This window comes from Felis catus, chromosome D3 (genome assembly GCF_018350175.1).
Source record: "Felis catus isolate Fca126 chromosome D3, F.catus_Fca126_mat1.0, whole genome shotgun sequence".
Classification (NCBI taxonomy): domain Eukaryota; kingdom Metazoa; phylum Chordata; class Mammalia; order Carnivora; family Felidae; genus Felis; species Felis catus.
In genome coordinates this window covers 37,365,678-37,391,693 of record NC_058379.1, presented here as the reverse complement: position 1 = coordinate 37,391,693, position 26,016 = coordinate 37,365,678, and the positions used below count along the sequence as shown (strand labels likewise).

The 26,016-nt window shown below is 37.7% G+C and overlaps 1 protein-coding gene across 24 annotated transcripts in view; it reads left to right on the top strand.

Moving 5' to 3' along the window:
- ARHGAP28 (Rho GTPase activating protein 28) overlaps nt 1-26,016 on the top strand; it is a 330,654-nt gene that overhangs the window by 117,901 nt on the left and 186,737 nt on the right. For all 24 annotated transcript variants that reach the window (XM_023241766.2, XR_006587776.1, XR_006587777.1 and 21 more), the window contains one exon: nt 21,695-21,897. In XM_023241766.2, coding sequence (XP_023097534.2) covers nt 21,695-21,897 — 203 coding nt within the window. The remainder of the gene's footprint in view (nt 1-21,694; nt 21,898-26,016) is intronic.

Genomic DNA, 26,016 nt, shown 5'->3' with positions numbered 1-26,016 from the left:
TATTGTGGTCACATTATGTTGTGTTGGTCACAGAGACTCTATTTATTTATCTATTTATTTTTCTTCTTTTTAGCTGAGTGCATCTGTTTATGCCGTTTCTATTGATGTTTCTTCAAGTTCACTGATTTTTTTCCCAATGTTGAATCTGCTGTTAATTCCACCCAGTGGAAGTTTTATTTCACATGTATTTTTTATGTATAGAAATTTCATGGTTTGTATCTCCTGTTTCTTTCTGCATTATGTTCATGTTTTAAGTCCTTGTTTGTAATATTTTCCTTATAGCTGTTTTGACTTTTTTTTTTCCCTGCCAATTCCATCATCTCTGTGTATTTCTACTGGCTGACTTTATTCTGAGTCACTTTTTATTCCTTCTTCATATGTCTATTAATTTTCATTGGCTAGTTGAACTTGTGAATTTTAGATTGTGGCTTGACAGATTTTGTTGTATTTTTTTAAAGACTTCACAAATTTGTTTTGACAGACAGTTGGTGGAATTTTAGGGGGGGCAAATGCATTCTAAAGTAGCCTCTTGCTAGGTTAAATCCAATCCTACTAATAAGACATGAGCCTTCTAAGGTTTCTACTGTGTGTCCTGTTTGTTCTTCCATGCCCCTTTACCCTGGCTTATGTGAAGTCTGATGCTTTGTTGTAGGTGAAAGCAGAAGTCCACCTGACACATTTTTAGTATACACACCACTTTCTTGGCCCTGTTTGAACTCTGGAAATTTTTCGTATTAAAGCTTCTTGGTTCTTTTCCCACCTACTCTTGTGAAGGTTCAGTTCTGGAGTCCTGATAAGTGTTTAACCAAAGTGTCCATGCTGATGCCTGGAATAGTTTCACTTCTAGATCCTGCCATTCTGGTACTCTGACAAGCAAATTCTAGTTGACTCGGCCTTTCTGAGCTTTGATATCTGCTCCTTTTCCTCTTTGAGACTGCTGCTGGGTTATCTTCAGTATCTCTTTCTCTGTGACATTGCCTCCAAATAGATAGGCATATCCATTGGGAGACTCACTGCCTTTGTTTGCTTTCTCCAGGCACCACAGTCCTGCACTGCCTGTTGTTAAGTTTAAAAACAATCACTTCCCTTTTTTGTCCAGTTTCCTATTGTTTACAGAAGTAGGGTAATTCTGAACCCTGTTGGTCTCTCATGGTTGGAGATGGAAGCTCACTTTATGAATTTCTAATTACACATCTGCATGCATGAGTACATACAGTAGTATTTGTTTTAGTTTAATCCATCCTTCTTAGAATAAAATCTCAATGAGGGCTAGGTTTTTTGGTTTATTGTATTTATAGTATTTAGAATAGTGTCTGGCACCTTGGACCTCATATCTAGTATTAATAGGTACCCAATAAATATTTGTTAAATTATTCATCATCATCATCATATTGTAGTCATTGTAGTCAGCAATACATTTTTATTCTCTTTATGCATATGTTTCCTATTTCATCTTCACCTCTAAATCACTCTCAGATTAAATTCTTGGATACTTTGCAGAAATCTAGTTTTCTCTGTTCTGCTGCCAAACCAAAATTTTGGCTGATTGTTAAGAAAGTTGGAGCTGAGTAGAGGAAGTATTTGAGTTTAATGGTCTGTATCTTCGTATGAATTCTAAGGCAGTCACATACAAATTGCTTTTACATCTTTCATGCTTTCATGGAATTGCCAGTAAGTGCATAGATAGAAGTATGCTCAGAATTCCATCAGCCCAGGTTGAGAGGAATGCAGAATGGGTTTGAGGAATTCTTTCCTTCAGGAGAAGCCACCTAAAATGGATCTTAAGTCAGGAGGGGAGGGAAGACTCCAAGCATAGGGAAAACATGAGCAAAGGTACTTAGTCCTTAATCTGTAGGACATAATGTGTGGTTGAGGACACAATGTATGACATTGTCCTGAAGTCTCATTGTAACATCCAGGTAGACATGTCCAGCATGCCATTGGATGAGTCTGAGAGAGTAGTCAGGAAAGGAGTTAAGGACTGGAAAGATACTAGCACATAGGTCAAGGCTAAACTCTGACATAGGAACAGCTTTTTTGAAGGAGAAGAGTCTAGACTATATAGAATCATAGAGTATGAAGAACCTTGAGAGAGATATATAGGGATATATATAGGGATTAGTGGTTAAAGGGGATTCAGAAAGTACACAAAGAAATAGTGGTTGGAAAGGTTTAATGAGAATCAGGACAGAGTGGTCTTGCTAGGAGACAGAGTTGTTTTGCTAGAATTACTTAGGCATGGTGGGTGGTGTTTTTAAAAATACATACACTCAGGTCTTTCCCCAAATCTGAATAGAAATTTCTGTGAGTAGGAACCAATGATGTGCATTTTATAAAGTTCCCTAAGAAATTTTTCACAGAGTGAAATTATGAGCCACTGGAGTAAAGTTTCAAGAAGAAAGACTCATCAACCCAGTGAAATTTAAAGGAAAGTACTAGTCCAGTTGGACTGTAAAAGTATCCACAGTGTTTGGCCACTTGAAGAATATTCCTGGATTCTGAATCTTGTTGCTAGAAACTAGAGTCATGTTTTGCCAAGTTTCTTCAATAGTGTGTTAATGTAATAAGCATCCATTGGATGAATGAATAAATCATTAAAATGTAAGATTCTGAATGTTTTTGGTAACTCTTTTCGTAGATTAGAGAGAAGAAGTAGTTTGGGGGAAGGAGGAAGAGGGGCAGGCACCATGTTTGAACTGGCTGATCGTTATGCTTTTTGAATTTGCTGGTTATCATGCGGTCGCTCCTTAAAAGTGGAAATGGTCCAGCCTCCATTCCTTTGCAAAGTCTATTCTATTCATTCAGTAAACATTTTCTAAGAGTTTGCTATGCAGCACTCCTTTAATATGTGTTTATTAAGTACATCCAAATATACTTCCTAGTACCGCAGACCTTACATCTTTCTGTTTATTATGTTCAGAAGTGCAGAGGTGTGTAGGAGAGGCTCTCAGGAAGCTTTCACTTACCATCATCCTGGAGTTTTTAACACTACAGATCTATTTCTTTTTCTATTACAATATATTTTTATGTCTTCTTTTGAGAAATACATAGTGCCTCTTTTCCTTTTTTCTTTCTAGAATAATAAAACCAATAAAATCTTTTATGAAAGAGCACATTTCCCAAAAGGTTACTCAAGTAGCCATAACTAATAGTCACAACCTTTCCCATAGTTACTCATTTTTCATTAATGAATTATTATATATCCACATTTACCAAAAATTTAAGAAAACTGTTCTTTGGTATTGTTGTTAAAGATGTGATTTTAAAAGTTTGACTGGAGACTGACATTTTCCTAGAAGAATTCTATAATGGAAATAAATGGGAAACTATGAGTCATTTAGTAAAATTCAAGGTCAATGAAAATAGTTGTAGAGGTTGTTTATTGAATAAGAATGCCAAGGGGTCAAGTGGGGCAGAGATTGAGCTTTGCTCCATTAGCCAAACCACATTTTTTCAGAGAGGATAGACTTTACTGAATTCATACAGAGGTGCTATATATATCGGCTAGCAGGAACCCTTGTAGAATTTCATTTTATAATTCTACTTAAATACAGGTATCCTGTTAAGCAAAATCTGGTATTCTTTTACTTTAAAGAAGGAGCTTTTTCATGGAAAATGAAAACTCTCTTGCCCATTCATCAAAAAACCAAAAAAGCCTCAGCTTCTTTTATAAATAAATGCAAGTAAATACAGTGAAATAAAAGACCTAAGTCATTTGTGTCATTTGTATTTCTTCTTTAAAGGGACAAAAGCTCAACAGTTTGGGGCACAACAGAGTGTATTCAGGGAATTACTGATTATCATAATTAATCCCAGCCAGTGGTAAAGAAAGAAGATAACGTTACTTGCAAATGAGTGGATAGGAAGCCTTCGGAGAGGGAAAAAACTTCCTGCTGGGGTTACTCCTCTTAGAAAGAAAAAGCTTCCTCTAAGATGACAGAAAAGTAATCACTCTCCATTCCCCAGGGCATAAACTGTTGATCTGGGGTTTATAGTTGTCTGTCTGCTTTTAGAGATTAGGTGCTGAACTACTCAAGCTATTCATCTTGAACGTGGTAGAGCTTCAGAGGCATTGGCAACAAGAGCCCCCACCACATGAAGTCAAGCATTATGAAATTAGTTATTTGATTCTCTTTTGGTGGAACTTGCAACTCTTACCTTCACATTTAACGTGGGCATTCAGGTTACTAGTCTATGCCTTTCCTGTCATTCTGTGAGGGGGACTTTGATGACCTTAAATTCTGACAGTTGTTTTGTATGGCATTTTTAAAGCATGTGAAGTGCTCCAACTGCTGCCTCTTAATGGTTTGCAAGACCTTTAATTGATTGATGATGATGATGATTACCAATAGCAACTGTAATAAAAATGTGAATTTAGAATTTATTATTTTACTTCAACCTGGCTGTGATACTTGGGAAATGTCTGTATATGCCACAAGGAAAATCGAGTAAAATGGAATTCAGCTTCTAGTTCCTCAAATAGTTTTAAGTAAAATACAAGAATTACTGATACTATTTCAAGAAATTCTAATACATTCTAAAATGCCAACCAATGGATAAATTAACAATGGGATTTGTATTTAATAGTGCTAATATATTCCTTTTAGACCAGATATTTAGCAGTTGTTTTTTTATGTGTGGTATCTGTATCTTATATACAACTTAATATAACCAGTGTATTTGGTCTGTTACACCTATCAGCTTTATTAGTTTACTTTCAGATTTTTTAGAGAAATTTGTACTAAGTTTCTTTTCTCTCTTGTGAAGCACCTTTGCATACATCTTTGTTCTTTAATGAAAACTTTGGGGACGGAAATTCCAACATATTTTTTGATAAAAAGATCCACTTGATTATCATTTGCATTTTAAGAAATACATTAATGGAAAAAAGAGAATAGCCCCTACTGTAAAAGTGTGAAGCTCTTGGTTTTTTGGGGTGAATGAGTGAAGAATGTAAAGTGTAAATGGATCAAGAGACTGGTGACTAGGGGAAAATGAACATGGAATTAGATATCAGGAGATTAAATTTGTAGTTGTAGTTCTCAGTAATTAGCTATGTGCTCTTGGATGAGTTACTTCATTTCTCTCAGCTTCATTTTTTTTAAATTTTTTTTTTCAACATTTATTTATTTTTGGGACAGAGAGAGACAGAGCATGAACGGGGGAGGAGCAGAGAGAGAGGGAGACACAGAATCGGAAACAGGCTCCAGGCTCTGAGCCATCAGCCCAGAGCCCGACGCGGGGCTCGAACTCACGGACCGCAAGATCGTGACCTGGCTGAAGTCGGACGCTTAACCGACTGCGCCACCCAGGCGCCCCATCTCTCAGCTTCATTTTTTTAAATGTGATGTATTTGAGTATTTCTCAAATTCCCTCTCAGATCCCCAAGTCTAGCTTTTCTGTCTCATTGGAAACCCTACTTATTATGGCTTTCCAATGTAAAGCTGTTTATACAAAAGTTAGGGGTAGCCATCTTAAAGTTAGCCAGTAAAAACAAATGGAACATAAAATTATTATTGCTCAAGGGGACCCCATAGAACTAAAACCATCATGGAATAAAATAAGTCTGAGTGTGGAAAATGTATTGTGAAAGAAAGAATTGAGAGATAATTATTCATCCAAATGACCAACTCATTCCTGCCAGAATTTAGTAAGTTGGGTTTATATTTCACCTTGGATTTTTACTGAGTAGTTTAAAGTTGAGCTGTTATTGCCTCATGAGGAAAAAGGCTGAGGAAAACCTTTAACAGGATGGACTACAGAGCTGTTTAAAACCCGTGCATGTGACAATGACCACATGAGGCTCCAAGCAGAGGGACTACCCGATTATCCCTTTGATCTTATGATTTTGTCCTGCTATGGTTGAACTTTTGGAGTTGAAGAAGGGCGACAGACAAAAAAGAAATCGAAAAAAAGTATAAGGATGCAACAGAATAGAGTTTTCGTGTTTTGTGGCTGACCATTGAATGACTAGGTGATAGCAACAATAAATAGAGACCAGAGATGTGGAAGAAAAGAGATTACATGGTTGCATTCCAGCAAATCGTCACAGCCCCAGAGAGGCAAACTTTCAGATGACACCAGATTGGGAGACTCATCTGGTTAGTTACTTTGACAAGTCATGCATAGTAACACCAGCCACAGCAGGCCCTTCAAAACCACAGAATAAAAATACACACTGACATTTGGTACTAAACAGTAGAGAGAATGTATAACTTGCTTTTGAATGAAAAAGACAATCTTTAAAAAAATTATTTATCTAGATTTCTTGGATAAGTGTAACTTTAGATGCACCAAACATAGATGTCTAAAACTGTTACAATGACATATATCACTGAATGTAGAAAGGATAGAATTCTATTAAAGAGCAAGGGAAAGCTTCTTTTTGCTTACATTCTACTTTATAGATATTTTTTCCTGGATATCTCCTAATCAAATAAAAAATACCAGCTTCTGAGTAATGATTAGGTGTCACCAAATTGGTTTTCCACTAATAATTTTAACTTATCTTTGAGGATAATGTGATGAGTCATTTGTGGGACTGACTGAGCTTCACCAAAATCAGTATCTACATCAAACTCATAAACTGTATATTGCTTTTAAAATACAACATAAAGTGTTCTTACTTGGTGATTTCCTGTGCCTTAAAAACAGCCATTTTAGCCTGTCACCTGTTTAGAGGATTATTAGTTGAACAGGTAACACTGTTTCCCATCTGTAACTATTACTCTTTGCTCCAAGCAGCCAAAGAACCTTTCATAGGGGTGTCTTTTCATCCATGACCCTTTTTTGAAAACTTGATTCTTTTTTGATTTTTAAAACTTATTTGAAATCCCAAAATTTTTTTTTTAATTTTTTTTTTCAACGTTTATTTATTTTTGGGACAGAGAGAGACAGAGCATGAACGGGGGAGGGTCACAGAGAGAGGGAGACACAGAATCCGAAACAGGCTCCAGGCTCTGAGCCATCAGCCCAGAGCCCGACGCGGGCCTCGAACTCACGGACCGTGAGATCGTGACCTGGCTGAAGTCGGATACTTAACCGACTGCGCCACCCAGGCGCCCCGCAAAATTTTTTTTTGAAGATATTTTTAGAGCAGTTTTAGGTTCAAAGCAAAATTGAAGGGAAGATACAGAGACTTCCTGTATATCTCCTGCCTCCCACAGGCACAGCATCCCCTATTATTAATATCCCCTACCAGAGTATTGCATGTTACATTAATGACTCTATACTGACACATCGTTATCACCCAAAAGTCCATAGTTTACATTAGAGTTAATTATTGGTATTGTGCATTCTGTGGGTTTGGACAAATGTGTAATGACCTGTATCGGTCATTAAAGTATCATACAGAATATTTTCACTGCTCTAAATATCCTGTGTGTTCCATGTGTTCATCCCTCCCAGCTCTCCTTCAGCCCCTGACAACCGCTGATATTTTTACTGTCTCCATAATTTTGCCTTTCCCAGAATGTCATATAGTTGGAATTATATGGTATGTTGCCTTTTCAGAACATCTTCTTTCATTTAGAAATATACACTGAAGTTTCCTCCATGTCTTTTCATGATTTGATGGCTCATTTCCTGTTAGTGCTGAATAATGTTGCATTATTTGGATGTACCACGTTTATCCATTTACCTACTAAGGGATAGGATAAAGCTGCTATAAATATCGATGTTGCAGGTTTTTGTGTGGACATAAGCTTTCACCTTCAGTAAATACTGAAGAGAGTGATTGTTGTGTTGTATGATAAGGGTATGTTCAGCTTTACAAGAAATAGCCAAACTGTCTTCCAAAGCACCTGTACTTTTTGCATTCCCACCAGCAGTGAATGAAAATACTTCTTGCCCCACATCCTCACCAGCCTTTAGTGTTATCAGTGTCAAAACACTTTTAATTATCAAAATTTAATAAAAAGGTAATTTTTTCTCATACAGTTTTTAATTGATGAATAATTCATATAACAAAATTTACTCTTTTTAAAGTGTACAATTCAAACAAACCAAAGTATACAATTCAGTGGTTTTTAATATAGTCACAAAGTTGTGATACCATCACTTCTATCTAATCTCAGAGTATTATCCTCATGCCAAAAAGAAACTCCATACCTGTTAGCAATCAGTCTCTATTTCCCCATTCCCTCAACCAAAGTAGGTGAAATTGAAGAAAGATTATATTTTGATTTTGTCATCTGTGTGTTTATATATGCCCATATAAGTGATATACTCTAATTATGTGGTAGCTATATAAGCATTGATTCTCACTAGTGGTGTCTTTTGATAAAGCAGTAGATAGAACATGACATAGATTACTTTATTTTTATTTTTTTAATTAATTATTTTTATTTTATTTTATTTTTTTTGAGAGAGACAGAGCATGAACTGGGAAAGGGCAGAGATAGAGGGAGACACAGAACTTGAAATGGTCTCCAGGCTCCGCGCTGTCAGCACAGAGCCCAACACGGGCTCAGACTCACAAACTGTGAGATCATGACCTGAGCCAAAGTCAGACCCTCAACTGACTGAGCTACCCATATGCCCTGGCATAGATTACTTTCAAAGTCAAGCATGTGGAGTTGACTTTCTTTCATAGCTAGAAGTACAGAAAAGCATGCTCTTCTCCCCATCCATCCCCAAAAAAGATTTCATCATTCTCTCTTGCAGAAGAGTCTCCCCACCTTGCAAGTTCCTGGGGTTCAGTGTTTAATGGTTAGAAGTTGTTCTCTCCATGTTGCAACGTTTGCCCTTCCTAGCCCAGTGCTTGTGCTCAGAGGTGTTATGTACATGCTTAAGAATTTAATTGCTGATAGGAACCTCAGTTAGTTAACAAAATTCCAGCTTTCAAAACCATTTCAAATATTCCCTGATGAGTGACTGAGATTTGTTTGCTGTTTTAAGCCTCCACCTAATCTACAAACACATTTTTCTGTATTTTTTTTTTCCTGCCAACAGAGAGGTTCAGGCAGACCTGCTTACCTTTTGATGGAGTGGTTTCATCAGCTTTATTCTTGTTCCCCAAAGAGGGGTGAGGCAGGCCAGGAGAAGAACAGAAAACCGGGATGGCAGGAAGAGAATGAAGGATGCCAGATGATATTGAAAGACAGAGTCACTGAGCCTGAGAAAGAGAGTGGGAACCTGCTGTGTGTTCTTGCTTCTATTACTCTGAAACTATAGCTTCCCTTTATCACCGTTGCCTTTCAAGTGCTTTTTTGCAAGACATCCAAGTTGAGCTTGTTTATACACATGTTAGAATCCAAAGATTGCTGAGAAGCCAGTGGATAAAAACAAGGGATTTGTCGTTTTACTTTATCTAAATGGCCTCCTGAGGGAGCTAAGGGGCAAAGAGCTGCATTACCGGGACTGTGCCTCCCTAGGGTCTGTCCCACAGAGTGAGCAGTGTCACTTTGCAAGAGCCCTGCTGCAAAGCCTCACTGAGGTCAGGAGCCAAGATGATGTCTCTAGATGGTCATGCTGTGCTGCCATTGACATAATTAAAGACAATGACAATGGAAAATCCAATCCTCTTTTAGAAAGAGGAGGGGGAAATCTTTGATTTTGGCATATTCTTCCTAATATTCTTGGAATATATTTGATTTGAGAACAGTGTGACTATATTCCTTGTATATTTAGGTAGGGATATCTTCAGCAGGAATAGTTTAACTCTGTAGTACACTGAGCAAGGCCAGACCAAGACATGAGATTAGGCTTGAAGATCATTACATTAGACACACCTTCCTTTAGGAGGCAGGTTATTGACTGGATTCTTATTTGAATAATCCTCTTAGTGGAGTGGAGAAGGCATATAATCTACTCTAAATGACTTATTAAAGTATTCCTTCTAGTTATATCATTGAGAATTATCTGGGCTGGAAGTAATAATAATGACAACAACAAAGATTAGCATAGTCTTCAAAAATAGGAGCTTGTTGTTCTCACATTTCTAGAAGACCAGAGATAGGCAGCATCTGATATTATTTCTGAGACTCCGTAATATCGAGGCTGATCACTGTAATTTTCTTGGCTTTTCTCTCATCATTGCAAGATGGCTGCTAAAGTATCAGTCATCTTGTCTACATTCCAAGAAGGGAGAAGGAGAAGAGAAAGCAATAGCACTTATTTTAAGAAAACAAAAGATCTCACTGAAACCATGGGGAAGAATTTTTCTGATGTGATTTGGCCAGAACTTAAGGGAGTTGAGGAAACAAGAAGGCTTGGGGATGGGGTTGGATCAGAGAGAAGTTCTGATAAATGCAGTTTTATTATTCTTATTTTATTTCTAGAGATATTTTAGTGCCCTCCACAATAGCCTGAACATAAATCTAGTTATGGGCATGCTAAAAAATTAAATTATAGCAGTCACTTTACATATGGGTTTACTATGTGCCATGCATTTCACATATTATTAATCCTCACTAATCCTCATAATAACCCCAGGACATGTGTATGATTAATATTCCCATTTTACAGATTAGGCAGTGGGGGACAGAGGTTCAATAGCTTGTGCAAAGTTATAGATCCAGCAAGTGTCAGAGCCCACATTGAAACCTGGGCCAGCTGGCTTCACAGTTTTTCTCTAAATCACCACATATTTCTTCTCTGGTACAAAGATATGTATAGTAATACACAGATACACTAATACCTAAGGGGACTTTTGAAATTAGGAAAGATTACTGTTAGGGAAAGCATTTGGACAGTATTGAAAAGGTTTGAATTTATATTCTGGCTCCATTGTCAATAGTCATTCATTCAGCAAATATTTCTGAGTTCCTGTTACTGGCCAGATACTGTGTACATGAGACAGACATGGTTCCTCTGTATTCTACTGGGGAAAATCATTCCAGAAAAATGAAGTAAGTGAGTAGATGAAGTGTAAGTTGTTGATGGATGAGAAAAAGAAAGTGCAGAAAGCTGAGATGATGGATAACTGGAGGAATGCTAAGTCAGGATGGCCAGGAAAAGATCCCCCGAGGAGGTGACATTTACCTTGGGAGCTGAACGATGAGAAGCATCTTGGCATGGAAATAGGAGAATGTTCCAGGCAGAAAAACCAGTAAGAGAAAATTTCCTGAGAGAAGAAACAGCTTGGCTTTTTAAAGAAACTGAGAAAAGATTAGCATGCCTGGTGCTAATGCTGGGGAGAGTGATCTAAGGTGTGACTGCAAAAGCAGGTTGAGGACAGAACATGCTGGGCCATGAAGTCCTAGAAGAGCATTTGCATTTTATTGTAATTGTAGTGGGAAGTTCTGTGTCTCCGCTTTGCTGTCAGTAACTCTTTCCCTCAATGAAATGTGAATTTTTGCTTTGGCTGCTTTATGGGGTTAATGTAAGGATCAAATGATGTAATGTGTATGGTAGTAAATTGTTATATGTGAAATTCTTTATAAGAGACAATAAGGGCCCATAGAGTATTTCTTAGCAAGAAGTACGTCTTTTAAAAATATTCTGGGACATATACTCAGAAAACTTGGACTTGTGGTTAGACAGAGCTAGCAGTTCATTAGCAAATACAATGTTAAAGGAAATCTGATGTTTACAACGTTCTGTGGGATTTCCACTAACAGTTAGGAGGTAGACTAGGTGGTGGCTGACTGTCTTTCCTACTGTAACAACTAGAGAAGAACGGATAAATGTAAAAATTATTTGTTTTATAAACACTGTAGTGGAACGCTGCGGACACGATGTCTAAAGGAGCTAAATTCCACGGAGGGCAGAGCTCTTCCTAGGTGACAGAGTCCATCAGTCATTTCCCTCCCTGGGCACATTTCTGCCCCTGAGTCTATGCAGTGCTGGGCAGACAATCATACCTGCCTGGGCAGAAGGCATCTGCAGGGGCAAGGAGACACCAGTGCAGCTGTTAATGGCTGTGTGCACTGGCACAGCAGATTGGAATCTGTTGAAGCCCAGATACAGGGTCTTCCACACCTGATAATCCTCTCATTTGGGATTTTTGCTCTGAGAGCAACAACACAGGAGGCTGGGGGCTAGACTCTAAAGCACAGAGAGATTTCTGAGTCCCACAGTGTTTATCGCATAGCCCTCCTGGAGGGAAGAACCTGTAAACACACAGGACTCTTAAAGCATTTAGAACTAGAGGTAACCTACAACTAGTTAAAGTTGCAATACAGCTCAGACCCCGCTCAGCTCCTGATTGGAGTGAAGTGATCTGTGTCTCATTCTAACTACCAGACGGAGAGGAAAAGTCTTGCCCTTCTGGGGGAAATTACTATTTATTCCAGTTTTCTAGAGCTCCTTTAAAAAATAATAAATGTCATACAACAAAAAGTTACGAGGTTTGTAAAAGAAAAGGAAAATGTGGCCCCCATTAACAATTGACTGGTTTTTGATCAATGTTAGCAGGCATACTGATGGCACAAGCATTGGCATTATGAGATAAGAACTTTTAAGTAACAATGATAATATATTAAAGAAATGATAATGATATTATATGATATATGATAATATGATAATGATGATATATTATATTGGTATATATTAAATGATAATATAATATGATAATGATGATATATAATGATGATATGATGATACATTAAGTAATAATGATAATATATTAAAGAAATCAGAGGAAAAGTTGGACAGAATGGATTAAGGATGAATAATGCCAACAGAGAAATCGAATCTCTCAGAAGAGCTAATTTGACATATGTATTATGAAAAACCCCCCAATATCAGAATTGAAGCATTCACTGGCTAGACATACTAGATGCATAGAAGAAATGAAAAGTGACCTTGAAGACAGAGTAGTAGAAAATAAACTGTAACTCAGAGAAGGAGTGGAGGATAAGGCAAAGCAGACCATGAAGGACATTTGGGAGAATATCAAATAGCTATCATTCATGTTATTGGAGTTCCAGGAGACGAGGAGAGAGAGAATGGGACAAAAGAAATGGTTGAAGAGAAGATGGGTAATACTTCAAAATTGATGAGAGACATTGACCCACAAATTCAAGAAACGCAGTAAACCTCAAGCAGAATAAATACAAAGAAAACCCCAGTGTAAGCATTTCATAATTAAATTGCTAAAAACAAAGAGAAAGAGAAAATCTATGAAAAAGTGGCTAGAGAAAAAAAGACATTGTATTTATAAGAATCTCAATAAAAATTATAATGGACTTCTCATCAGATTCAGGAGTCCAGAAGACAATGGAATGGCATCTTTAAAAGGTTTTGAAAAACAACAATAAAAACTGCCAGCCTAAAATTCTGTGCCCAGTAAAAAAAAATTCACCAAACCGAAAATGAATTAAAGACGTATTCAGAAAGAAACCTGAGGGAGTTTGTTGCCACCAGGTCCACAGTATGACAAATGCTAAGGTAAAATAGAGGAAGTGCCAGATGAAGTCCTCGAAGCTGATAACAAATGATCTGTTATGGGTACAGGGGCATGCAGAAAGAAAGAGCGCCAGAAGGGATACATATAAAAGACTACTTATTTGATTTGTTAAAAGATTATTGACTTTTTAAAAGTCAGTTGATCTGTGGAGGGAGAATTATACTCTTGTATTTACATTGTTCTGAAGTTACGAAATACTCATGCAGTGTAGACAATAAGAAGTTACAGATCTCCAATAATCATTGCAATGTAATACAAGTTATATCTAGAAAAATAACGGAGGGAAAAATGGAATAATAAAATCATTTTTAATGCCACTTTGAATTCATGGAAATCACCATGCACTCAAAATCTAATTTGAAACCTAATGCTGTTTTCCCAACAAAAGTTGCTGTGTGATACAATTACCGTCTGTGTTTCAAGTAATATTTTCCTGGTATTGTTTTGGAATTTAAAAAATACAAACAGTTTATGAAAATTAAGCTCTATTTATCCTAATATGGTGAGGTATGAAGCTACAGATTAAAGACTCATCAAAGTGTTGGATGAGCCTGAGGATCATAATTATGTAATGCTTTAAGACTGGTAGGTCGTGGTCCCTACTGCACCCTGGGATGAAGAGGGAAATATTTGGATCCCTAACTGAAAAAGCGAGAACTCTTCCAAATGTGCTTGTCCCCAAAATACTGTCTTACTTCTTTGCCAAAAAAAAAAAAAAAAAAAAAAAAAAAAAATCATGCAATTATAGGATTCTTTGAGTGGATTACCTCAGAATGAACCAATGTGTTACTCAGATACTCATGACCTGTATTTCACATTTGATTCCCCTACCCCAGCAGAATGTTACGGTGATCTCTTCTCTGAGATTCCACCAATGTAAGCTTGGCGTGAGTAAGAAATTGTGTGCTGTAACTAAAATTGTCATTAGTAGCCCTAAATGTGTCTGCTCCTCATCTTCTAAGATGTACTTATTCTTTCTCAAGTTTCTCACTTCTTCAGACATTTTTGGTGCCTGGATATATCTGCGTGTTTGCTTAATTTCTAAGATAACTTATGCCAGTCCATGCAGTTATTGAGGTGATATTTCTGTGCTGGCATGGAAAATATATCCATGACATATTTTTGAGTAGGGGAAACAGAGCAGCTTATAGGCAAATACTGATGTGATACAGATGGAGAAGACCTTCAATTTCCACTTTATAACTTATGTATGATTTAAACTTTTATGCTTTCAGTACTGCGTTATAGTTTTTAAAAACTTGGTCCATGACAGGGCACCTGGGTGGCTCAGTCCGTTAAGTATCTGACTTCGGCTCAGGTCATGATCTCATGGTTCATGAGTTTGAGCCCCGCGTCAGGCTGTGTGCTGACAGCTCAGAGCCTAGAGCCTGCTTCGGATCCTGTGTCTCCATCCCTCTCTGCTCCTCCCCCATTCATTCTCTCTCTCTCTCTCTCTCTCTCTGTCTGTCTCTGTCTCTCAAAAGTAAATAAACACTAAAAACAAACAAACAAACAAAACTTGGTCCATGTCTGTCATTAATACTGTAGCTTTTTCACAAGTCAAGCACATTCATTTTTGAAAGATATAAACCTAAAAAATATCCATAAGTAGAGAAGGTTTTGGGCTTCTGAATATGGTATATGAAGGGTAGTAAGCTGTGTAGCAGTGGTAATTGGATACGGTTTATAAGCTGTTTCTATACTAGAATTCTGGAAATTAGTTAGTGGCTTTCAGTATTGGTCTTGTTGCAAAAGGGAAAAGTCTTCAAAGCATAAAAAATAATGAAGGAAGCTACAGCCATCATGATACCTGTGTCGATTTCTATCTCTACCATTAGAATATATCTGTCTTCGGGCACCTGGGTGGCTAAGTGAGTTCAGCTGACTGACTCGTGATTTTGGCTCAGGTCATGATCTCATGGTTCGCACGTCGGGCTCTGCGCTTACTGCCTGTAGCCTGCTTGGGATTCTCTCTCTCCCTCTCTCTCTGTGCCCCTCCCTTACTCATGCTCTTTCTCTTTCAAAATAAATAAACATTAAAAAAAAATATATGTGTGTCTTTCAGACTATAAAGAATTCAGTAGAAAACTCTTACCACCCAATTGTTAAAGCTGCCTAAAATTCACAGCATAAGAAAATAAAAGGGATAGTTCATAATTTTCTGAAATGCTTTGAGTTTTAAAAATAAATTGGCTAACTCCCTGCCAGTTGATGTTCAAAACTCGCACTGCTTAACAGTATGGTAGTGTCAGGATCAGTGGTAAAATGCCAGAAACTTCTGCTAAAAGTGATTTAGAAATGTAGGATTCCTAGAGACAGTATTGAGCACGCGGATTTGTTTTCTTATTCCCCTGTCTTTTTGTTTGCTCCTGCATATCAGTGTGCTTTGCATATGCTATAGGACATGGCTAAATTCTATAGCAGTCCTCTGCTGCTCTGCATATAAAAATGAAACTGCCCTAAATGAGTCATAATGCCACAGTGGCCTCTTTTCATCTGGGAGTTCTTGTTTTGGGTGAAACAGCTCGGCCTGCACACTGGTGAAGAGGTAGTCTCAGCGTTTTGGTCAACTCCAGTTGAGCCAGGGGAGAACAAGGCAGGTTTGGAGTTCTTTGAAAGAAGGTGCACAGTCACTCCAAATTGGAAAATTAAAAAGAAAAAAAATAATGTCAGAACAAGATTAGAAGATCATACTGCATAAAGTAGCTCAGTTATTCATGGTTCAGAACCAAAGTGTTCTTGTTAATCAAACATTGTTCCCAGGGAGTATGAGATTTGTCAATCAGATACCATAGAAGTGAAATATTTTTTGAATTTTTTCCAGTTTTATTGAGATATAATTGACATATGACATTGGGTTAAATTTAAGATGCACAACATGTTGATTTGATATGTGGACGTGTTGCAAAATGATTACCACAACAATGAGGTCACTTAACACATCACCACCTCACATAAAAATACTTCATTTTATTTTTATGCAAATCTCAAAAATTTCCCAGAATTCTAGCATTTTCGCATGTATTTCCCCCACTGTGCCTCTTGTTTTTTAAACTCACATTTGTTGGATATTTTTGTGTTCTAAATGTACACATGTGCTAACTTATTTAGTCCTCGCAGCAGCCCTGTGACAAAGTGCCCCACGAAGCTGCTCCCTGCTCTGCTCAACTGTGTATCTGCTAGATTGGAGGTAGCCCTATTGTGGCCCTCCTAGATCGCAGGAGTCTGCGCTGCCCTCCTCAGTGGTCCGACCCTGCCCGTAGCGGTGATCCGGTTCTCCCTGAACTATGTATGGGTCTTTGTGTTCCAGGTCGGTGCCCCCTTCCTCATCCTCATGTAGGATTTTTCCATTTAATGTTACAGATTATTTCCTCACACTACTATCTCAGTATTTAAGCAGCCAACTTAAAATTTTTTTTTCAATTTTTAATAGTTCTGATAAAAGTTACCATATTAACCTTTTTTTTTTTTTTTTTTTTTTTAGAGAGAGTGTGTGAGTGGGGAGAGGGGACAGAGGGAGAGAGAGAGAGAGGAGGGGATCTTTTTAAAAAAATATATTGTAGTGTTTATTTTTTGAGAGAGAAAGCGTGAGTAAGCAGGGGAGGGGCAGAGACAGATCTGATGTGGGGCTCAATCCCACAAACCGTGAGATCATGACCTGAGCCAAAGTTGGACACCTAACCGACTGAGCCACCCAGGTGCTCCAGAGATGGAGAGAGAATCTTAAGGTCTCTCTTAAGGTTGATACCACAACCCTGAGATCATGGCATGAGCTGAAATCAAGAGTCGGATGCTCATCCAAGTCACCCAGGCACTGCCGCTCTTAACCATTTTTTAAACATTTTTTTTTCTCTTAGTGTTTATTTATTTTTGAGGCAGAGAGAGACAGAGCATGAACGGGGGAGGGTCAGAGAGAGAGGGAGACACAGAATGCGAAACAGGCTCCAGGTTCCGAGCTGTCCGCACAAAGCCCGAGGCAGGGCTCGAACCCACAGACCGTGAGATCATGACCCGAGCTGAAGTTGGACGCTCAACTGACTGAGCCAGCCAGGCACCCCAACCATTTTTTAAGCATACAGCTAGCTCAGTGGTATCAAGTATATTCACATTGTTGTGCAACTACCTCTACTATCCCTCTCCAGAACTCTTTTTCTCTTGTAAAACTGAAACTCTGTACTCGTTAAACAAAAATTCCCCATTTCCTCATCCCCACAGAGCCCAGAAAGCACCACTCTGCTATTTGTCTCTATGATTTTGACTTCTGTACATACCTCTTATTAATGGAATCATACAGCATTTGTCTTGTGACTGGCTTGTTTCACTTAGGATAATGTCCTCAAGGTTTAGTCATGTGATAGCATGTATCAGAATTTCCTTCTTTTTTAAGGCTGAATAATATTTTATTATATGTATAGACCACATTCACTTATCCGTTCATCTGTCAAAGTTGCTTCCACCTTATGGCTATCAGGAATAACACTGCTATTAACACAGTGTACGGATTTCTCTTTAAGACCCTGATTCAATTCTTTTGGGTATACATACCTAGGAGTGGAATTACTGCATCAAATGGTAATTCTATGTGTAATTTTTTGAGGAACTGCCATACTGTTGTCCACAGAAACTCGACTTACCAACAGTGAACAAGGGTTCCATTTTCTCCACATTCTTGCCAACACTTGCTTTCTCTTTTTTTTGATAGTAGCCATCCTAGTGGGTGTGAGCAGCCAACTTTTTACACCTTCTCTGTCATCATCTTAGATACTTTTCCAAAGCTAACTTTTACTATATGTACTTTTAGTTGAAATATAGTTGACGTACAATATTATATGAGTTTGAGGTGTCCATCATAGTGATTTGACATTTATATATTTATAACATTTACAAAAATTCTTCCCATGATAACTGTAGTCACTATCTGCCACCATACAGTATTATTACAATATTATTGACTATATTCCCCTTGCTGTACTTTTCATCCCTGTGATTTATTTTATAACCGGAATTTTATGTCTCTTAGTGTCCTTCAGCTGTTTCACCCATGGTCCTAGTCTCCTCCCCTCTGGCAACCATCAGTTCTCTGTATTTAAGAGTCTGTTTTGTTGTTAGTTGTTCATTTGTTTTGTTTTTTAGATTCCACATATAAGTGAAATCCTATGGTATTTGTCTTTCTCTGATTTATTTCACTTAGCATAATAATCTCTAGGTCCATTCATGTTGTTGAAATGGCAAGATTTTGTTCTTTTTAAGTCTCAATAATATTCCATATTGTGTGTGTGTGTGCATGTGTACATATATACATCACGTTCTGTATCCATTCATCTGGACACCTAGGTTGCTTCCATATCTTGGCTATTATAAATAATGCTGCAATCAATATAGGGGTGCATATATCTTTTTGAATTAGTGTTTTCATTTTCTTCAGGTAAATACCCAGAAGTGGAATTACTGGATTGTATGGTATTCCTATTTTAAAAATTTTGAAGAACCTTCACACTGTTTTTTTGTAGTGGCTTCACCAGTGTACATTCTCACCAACAGTACACAGGCATTCCTTTCTCTCCACGTCCTTGTCAAAACTTGTTATTTCTTGTCTTTTTGAAACTAGCCACTGTGACTGGTGTCAGGTGTCAAAATGGTGTCACTCATTTTGGTTTGGATTTGCATTTCCCTGATGATTAACAATGTTGAGCATCTTTTGATGTGTCTGTTGGCTATTTGTATGTCTTCTTTGGAAAGTGTCTATTTAGGTCATCTGCCCATTTAAAAAAAATTTTTTTAACGTTTATTCATTTTTGAGAGACAGAGAGAGACAGAGCATGAGCGGGGAAGGGGTAGAGAGAGGGAGACACAGAATCTGAAACAGGCTCCAGGCTCCGAGCCATCAGCACAGAGCCTGACACGGGGCTGGAACTCACGAACTGCGAGATCATGGCCTGAGCCAAAGTCAGACACTCAACCAACCGACTAAGCCACCCAGGTGCCCCATCATCTGTCCATTTTTAGTTGGACTTTTTTTTGGTATTGAGTTTTATGAGTTTTTATATATTTTGGATTTTAACCCTTTGTGTAGCCACACACCAGCAGACTCTAAGCCAAGGGTAGATGATGGTCTGGCAAGGCTAAAAGAGTGACTTAGAGACAGAGATCAAGACATAGGTTTATTTGGGGAACTTACATACAGGAAATCCAGGAGTGGCCAACTGGACAAAGCATCCACTTCTGGAATCCACATGCAATAAGTTTTTATAGTGTAGCAACTAGCCTACCAACTATCTGTAGCCCTTCCCTTCCATGCACAGCCAGTGTTCCAAGGAGATTGAGGCCTAGCATCCAGACATTCTTTGTTACAAGGGAGATATTGGGTTGGCCACCATTGGATCTCCTAACCTTGAATACTGAACAACATGTTCTTCTACCTATTCTGTTTGATGGGAATATAGAAGGAGGATAGGATCTCTGCATTCTCAAGATAGTGATTAACACAGACATTCAGGGTGTGCTTGCACAAACAGCTTTCTAGTATGTACCATACACCCCTTACCACATACATTGTTTGCAAATAACTTCTCCCATTCAGTAGATTGCCTTTTTGTTTTGTTAATTGTTTCCTTCACTGTCCAAAAGATTTTAGTTAGATGGAGTCACAATTGTTTATTTTTGCTTTTGTTGCCCTTGCCTGAGGAGACACATTGAAAAGAATACTACTAAGACTGATGTCCAAGAGTTTGCTGCCTATGTTTTCCTTTAGGAGTTTTATGGTTTCAGGTCTTACATTTAAGTCTTTAATCCATTTTGAGTTTATTTTCATGTCTGGCGTAAGCAGGTGGTTCACTTTTATTCTTTTGCATGTACCTGTCTAATTTTCCCAGCACCATTTATTAAAGAGACTCTCTTTTCCCCATTGTGTATATTCTTGACTCTTTTGTCATAGATTAACTGACCATGTGAGTGTGGGCTTATTTCTGGGCTCTCTATTCTGTTCCGTTGATCTATGCGTCTTGTTGTGCCAGTACCATACTGTTTTGATTACTATAGCTTTGTAATATAATTTGAAATCTGCAATCGTGATACCTCCAACTTGTTCTTTCTCAAGATTTCTTTGTCTCTTTGAGATCTCTAAAATTCCATAAAAATTTTAGGATTATTTGTTCTTGTTTTGTGAAAAAAACTATTGTTATTTTGACAGGGATTATGTTGAATTTTTGGATTGCTTGGGTAGTATGGCCATTTTTACAATATTGATTCTTCCAATCCATGAACATGGTGTATGTTTCTATTTATTTGGGTCATCTTCAACTTCTCTCATCAGTGTCATATAGTTTTCAGAGTAGGGGTCTTTCACCTTCTTGGTGAAATTTACTTCTAGGTCTTTTATTCTTTTTGATGCATGTGTAAATAGGATTGTTTACGTAATTTCTCTTTCTGCTAGTTCATTATTAGTGTACAGAAATACAACAGATTTCAGTATGTAAATTTTGTATCCTGCAGCTTTATTGAACTCTTGTGTTAATTCTAATAGTTTTTCATGGTATTTTTGGGGTTTTCTATATATAGTATCATGTCATCTGCAAATACTGACAGTTTTACATCTTTCTTACTAATTTATAAGCATCTTATATCTTTTTCTTATCTGATTTCTGTGGCTAGAACTTCCAGTACTATATTGAATATAAGTATGAGAGTGGACGTCCTGGTTTGCTCCTGATCTTAGTGGAAAAACTTTCAGCTTTTTACCATTGAGTATGATGTTAGCTATGGGTTTGTCATATCTGGACTTTATTATTATGTTTCCTCTATATTTTGCTGAGAAGTTTTATCATGAGTGGATGTTGATTTTGTCAAATGCTTTTTCTGCATCTATTGAGATGATCATATGGTTTATATCCTTTATTTTGCTAATGTGATATATCCTGTGATTGATTTGCAGATATTGAGCCACTCTTGAATCTCTGGAATAAATCCCACTTGGTGGTGAATGGTTTTTTTAATGGATTGTTGTATTCAGTTTGCTAATAATCTGTTGAGGATTTTGCATCTGTATTCATCAGAGATATTGCCCTATACTCTATGCTTTGGCCAATACAAGTAACTGCATGCTTGTGAGTGTGTGAAAATTATAAAAAGTATTATCACGGTGATTCCTACATGGCCAGAGAATCATTATGAATTATAGGGAATAAAAAAGAAGGGCCACCACTGAGTGGAGATTATTCTCTTAAAGCCCACTCTATCACACTTAACTCTATTTCTCCATTGATTTTAAACATAAATTTTATTTCATGATTTGTAACATTAAAAGACACTAATTTTTATTAATAACAGATATTGTTCTTTCCTCAGAAAATCTATTCCTCGCTGCCGAAGAATTAACAGAATGCTCTCCAATGAGTCCCTACATTCGCCTGCATTTAACCGTTCCAACTCACAAGCCTCCATAGACAGCACCTCCATGGAGGACTTCTTGCGGGAAATAGAAAGCATTAAAGAGAGTAGCATGAGAGCACAGGAAGAGCAGATACCAGCTGAGGTCAAGCCTGTGGATGGTAAGGTGTTGGATCTGTCTTCCCGTGTGTTTACTATCTTTCTTCGTATGTCTTGTTGTGTTCGCAGATGGAAATCATTCTAGTAGTAGTTTAACAAATGAAATCAGTAGAATTTGGCATATCAGCTACAAGCTCCCACTCATTTATATCTGTTGGACTGGCTCATGGTGGCTTCTATAAACAGTGACGTGTCCTAACAAGAAGAGCTGTCAACATCCAACTTGATTTCTGACGTATCACTGCTTAGGCATGCTGTGCCTATCATTGATTTGATTCATTATCATCTGGCAGATTGAGTATTCTAATTTTGATGGCTTTTACATTTGTACACTTGACTATTAATTACAAAAAAAAGAAAGAGAAAGAAAAAAGATGCCAGTATAATTGTAGAGGAAAAAAATATTTGGTTTTGCAGCATCTACTAGTATTAATGTATTTAAGGAATAGATTATCTTGTATTTCTCAAAGTAAAAGCTATGTCAAATATACCAATTTTTAGTGAAACTAAACAGAAGATTGAGAACTAGAAAAAATATAATTGTCCTTAATTATTAAAAAGAGCTAAATTACTACCTTTGGATTAAAAGTATAGGTCATCTCAGTTGTTCTCTATCACCAAGTAAATACATAAGATATCCAAGAAAGACTGAAGGTAGTTAAGTAAGTACCCCTAAGAATGTTTCCATTAGCCAGTGATTAATCTCAAGACAATGACCAAAACTTTTAAAAAGTTTTCATTCTGGAGCACCTGGGTGACTTAGTTGGTTAAGTCTCTGACTCTTGATTTTGGCTCAGGTCACGATCCCCCGAGTTGGTCTCTGTGCTGACAGTAGGGAGACTGCTTGGGATTCTCTGTCTCCCTCTGTCTTTGTCCCTCCCCTGCTTGCATGCACACATTCTCTCTGTCTCTCTCTGTCTCTCTCTGTCTCTCTCTGTCTCTCTCTCTCTCTCTCTCTCTCACTCTTTCTCAAAAATAAACATTAAAAAAAAAAGTTTTCACTCCTCATTCCTTTGCTTGTAAGTCTGTCCTTCTTAGGTCTGAAAAATAGTAGTTTATGTGCACCACAATTAGTATATGTCACAAATCATTAGAAATAAAAGTCCCACCACACATTGAATGAAAATCCATTCAAGGAAACCGTCTCCGTCAGTGTGGTGTATTCTTACTCCGTTTACCTACACCCTTCCATCTTGCCTTTTTAGATCCAGAGAGATAGAAAGACACATGAAGGAAAATACCTTTTATTCTTCATCCCTTTTTTCAAACTAGCTAGCTATCTGTATTAAAAAAACATGAGTTCATACTCATAACCTTCCATTCCAGTTCACCACCACAAGATTTGTTGTTGCCTTCTTCTTTTTTTTTCTGTATTTATAACTCCTCCAATAATGAGACACCTGGTTTCTACTATCATTTGCTCAAACCTAGAGTACACAGAAAATATTTTCAGGTTTGCTAACCTAAATTTCTACAAAAAACATACTTATTAACTAGACTTTTGTATTTATTTACAGATTTTTCCCCTTGAGCTATTCACACAGAACTTTAAGTGTACAATTCAGTGATGTTTGACTGATGCTAACTTTGTAGCCTCACATTAATCAAGAAAGATAACATTTCAGTCAACTCAGAAAATGTCTTCATGCTTTTCCCCAATCTTGTCACTCCCATGACTGCTGTTCTCTGGCCAGAAGCAACCATGATTCTGATGTTCTTGTTTCATAGATTAGTTTGGGGTTTCGCTTTTTTTTTTTAATATATTTTTTTAATGTTTGTTATTTATTTTTGAGAGAGAGACAGGGAGAGAGCAGGGGAGGGGCAGAGAGAGAGGGAGACACAGAATCCGAAGCAGGCTCCAGGCTCTGAGCTGTCAGCACAGAGCCCAACACGGGACTTGAACTCACAAACTGTGAGATCATGACCTGAGCCGAAGTTGGCCGCTTAACCGACTGAGCCACTCAACCGACTGAGCCACTCAGGTGCCCTGGGGTTTTGCTTCTATCACTTCTTTCACTGAACATAGTGTTTTTGAGATTCATCTGGTGTATCAGTAGTTCCTCTCCTTTTATTACTGGGCAGTTTGTATTAGTTTCCTAGGGCTGCTGTAACAAAGTACCCCAAAACCCCGTGGCTTAAAACAGCAGAAATTTACTTTCTTGCAGTTGTGGAGACTGGAAGTCAAGGTGTCAGCAGCTTCTCTGTTCCATTCCTTTCTCTTAGCTTCGGGTGGTGCATGCAACTCCTGCTATAGGCAACAGCGCTTGGTACTGTTGTAGGTGTGTAACATCTACACATGTTGTACCACCATCAATACAGCACTGTTTATATGAACGTACATTTTTTTTATTGTGGAACAATTTAAAACCTACACAAAAACTGCAAATACAACTTAAATGACTTTCTTTTTGGTCTGGAGCCATTTGACCATTTGAAAGTAACTGGCCAACTGCCCCTGTTACTCACAAGTACCTTAGGTCTTTAGATCTATAGAATATATCTAAGATATAATGTATGTATATTATGTTTTAATTTTGTAAAATATATATACACATACACATACACTTTTGTCTATTCTGTCAGTTATGGATAGGAAGTTGGTAAAATCTCCAACTCTAATGATTGTGGATTATGGATTTGTGTGTGTGTGTGTGTGTGTGTGTGTGTGTGTGTGTGCTCAGCTGTTCTGTATATAGTGACAGTATAACTACTGAAATGAAGAAATTATTATTATTTTTTTTAAATGTTTATTTATTTACTTTTGAGAGAGGCACAGGCACAGGCAGGGAAGGGGCAGAGAGAGAGAGGGAGACGCAGAATTTGAAGCAGGCTCCAGGCTCTGAGCTGTCAGCACAGAGTCCAATGCAGGGCTCAAACCCATGAACCGTGAGATCATGATCTGAGCCAAAGTCAGTCACTCAACCGACTGAGCCACCCAAGTGTCCCAAGAAATTATTTTTGATACATCACTGTTATCCAATCCTGACTGCATTTAAATGTTGGTATATTTCCTATATTATCTTTTATAACAAAAGAATCCAGTTCAGAATCACTTGTTGTACTTCATTGCCATGTTTCTTTTGTTTCTTTACATCTAGAATGGTTTCTCAGGGCTTATATATATATATATATATATATATATATATATATATATACACACACACACACACACACACACACACACACACACACACATATATACATATATGACCTTGAAGCTTTTGAAGATTATAGGCTATTTTGTAGAATATTCCTCTGTTTGGATTTGTCTGGTGTTTCCTGTTGATTCAGATTCAGGCTCTGCATCTTTGCAGATCATGATGCTGTCTGTATTCTTTTCATTGCATCCTATCAGGTGGCACATAGTTTTGATTTTCCCATTAATGATGATGTCTACTTGAATCACTTCAGGTGGTATTAACAAGGTCTATCCCTGTGAAGTTACTACTTTCATCTTTGTGATCAATAAATATTTTGTGGAAATCAAAACCACACTCAGATACCACCTCACACCAGTCAGAGTGGCTAAAAGGAACAAATCAGGAGACTATAGATGCTGAAGAGGATGTGGAGAAACGGGAATCCTCTTGGTGGGAATGCAAACTGGTGTAGCCTCTCTGGAAAACAGTGTGGAGGCCTCAAAGAATTAAAAATAGACCTACCCTATGACCCAGCAATAGCACTGCTAGGAATTTACCCAAGGAATACAGGAGTACTGATGCATAGGGGCACTTGTACCCCAATGTTTATGGCAGCACTTTCAACAACAGCCAAATTATGGAAAGAGCCTAAATGTCCATCAACTGATGAATGGATAAAGAACTTGTGGTTTATATACACAATGGAATACTATGTGGCAATGAGAAAGAATGAAATCTGGCCTCTTGTAGCAACGTGGATGGAACTGGAGAGTGTTATGCTAAGTGAAATAAGTCATACAGAGAAAGACAGACACCATATGTTTTCACTCTTAATGTGGATCCTGAGAAACTTAACAGAAGACCATGGGGGAGGAGAAGGAGAAAAAAAAAAAGTTAGAGAGGGAGAGAGCCAAACCATAAGAGACTCTTAAAAACTGAGAACAAACTTAGGGTAGATAGGGGGTGGGAGGGAAGGGGGGG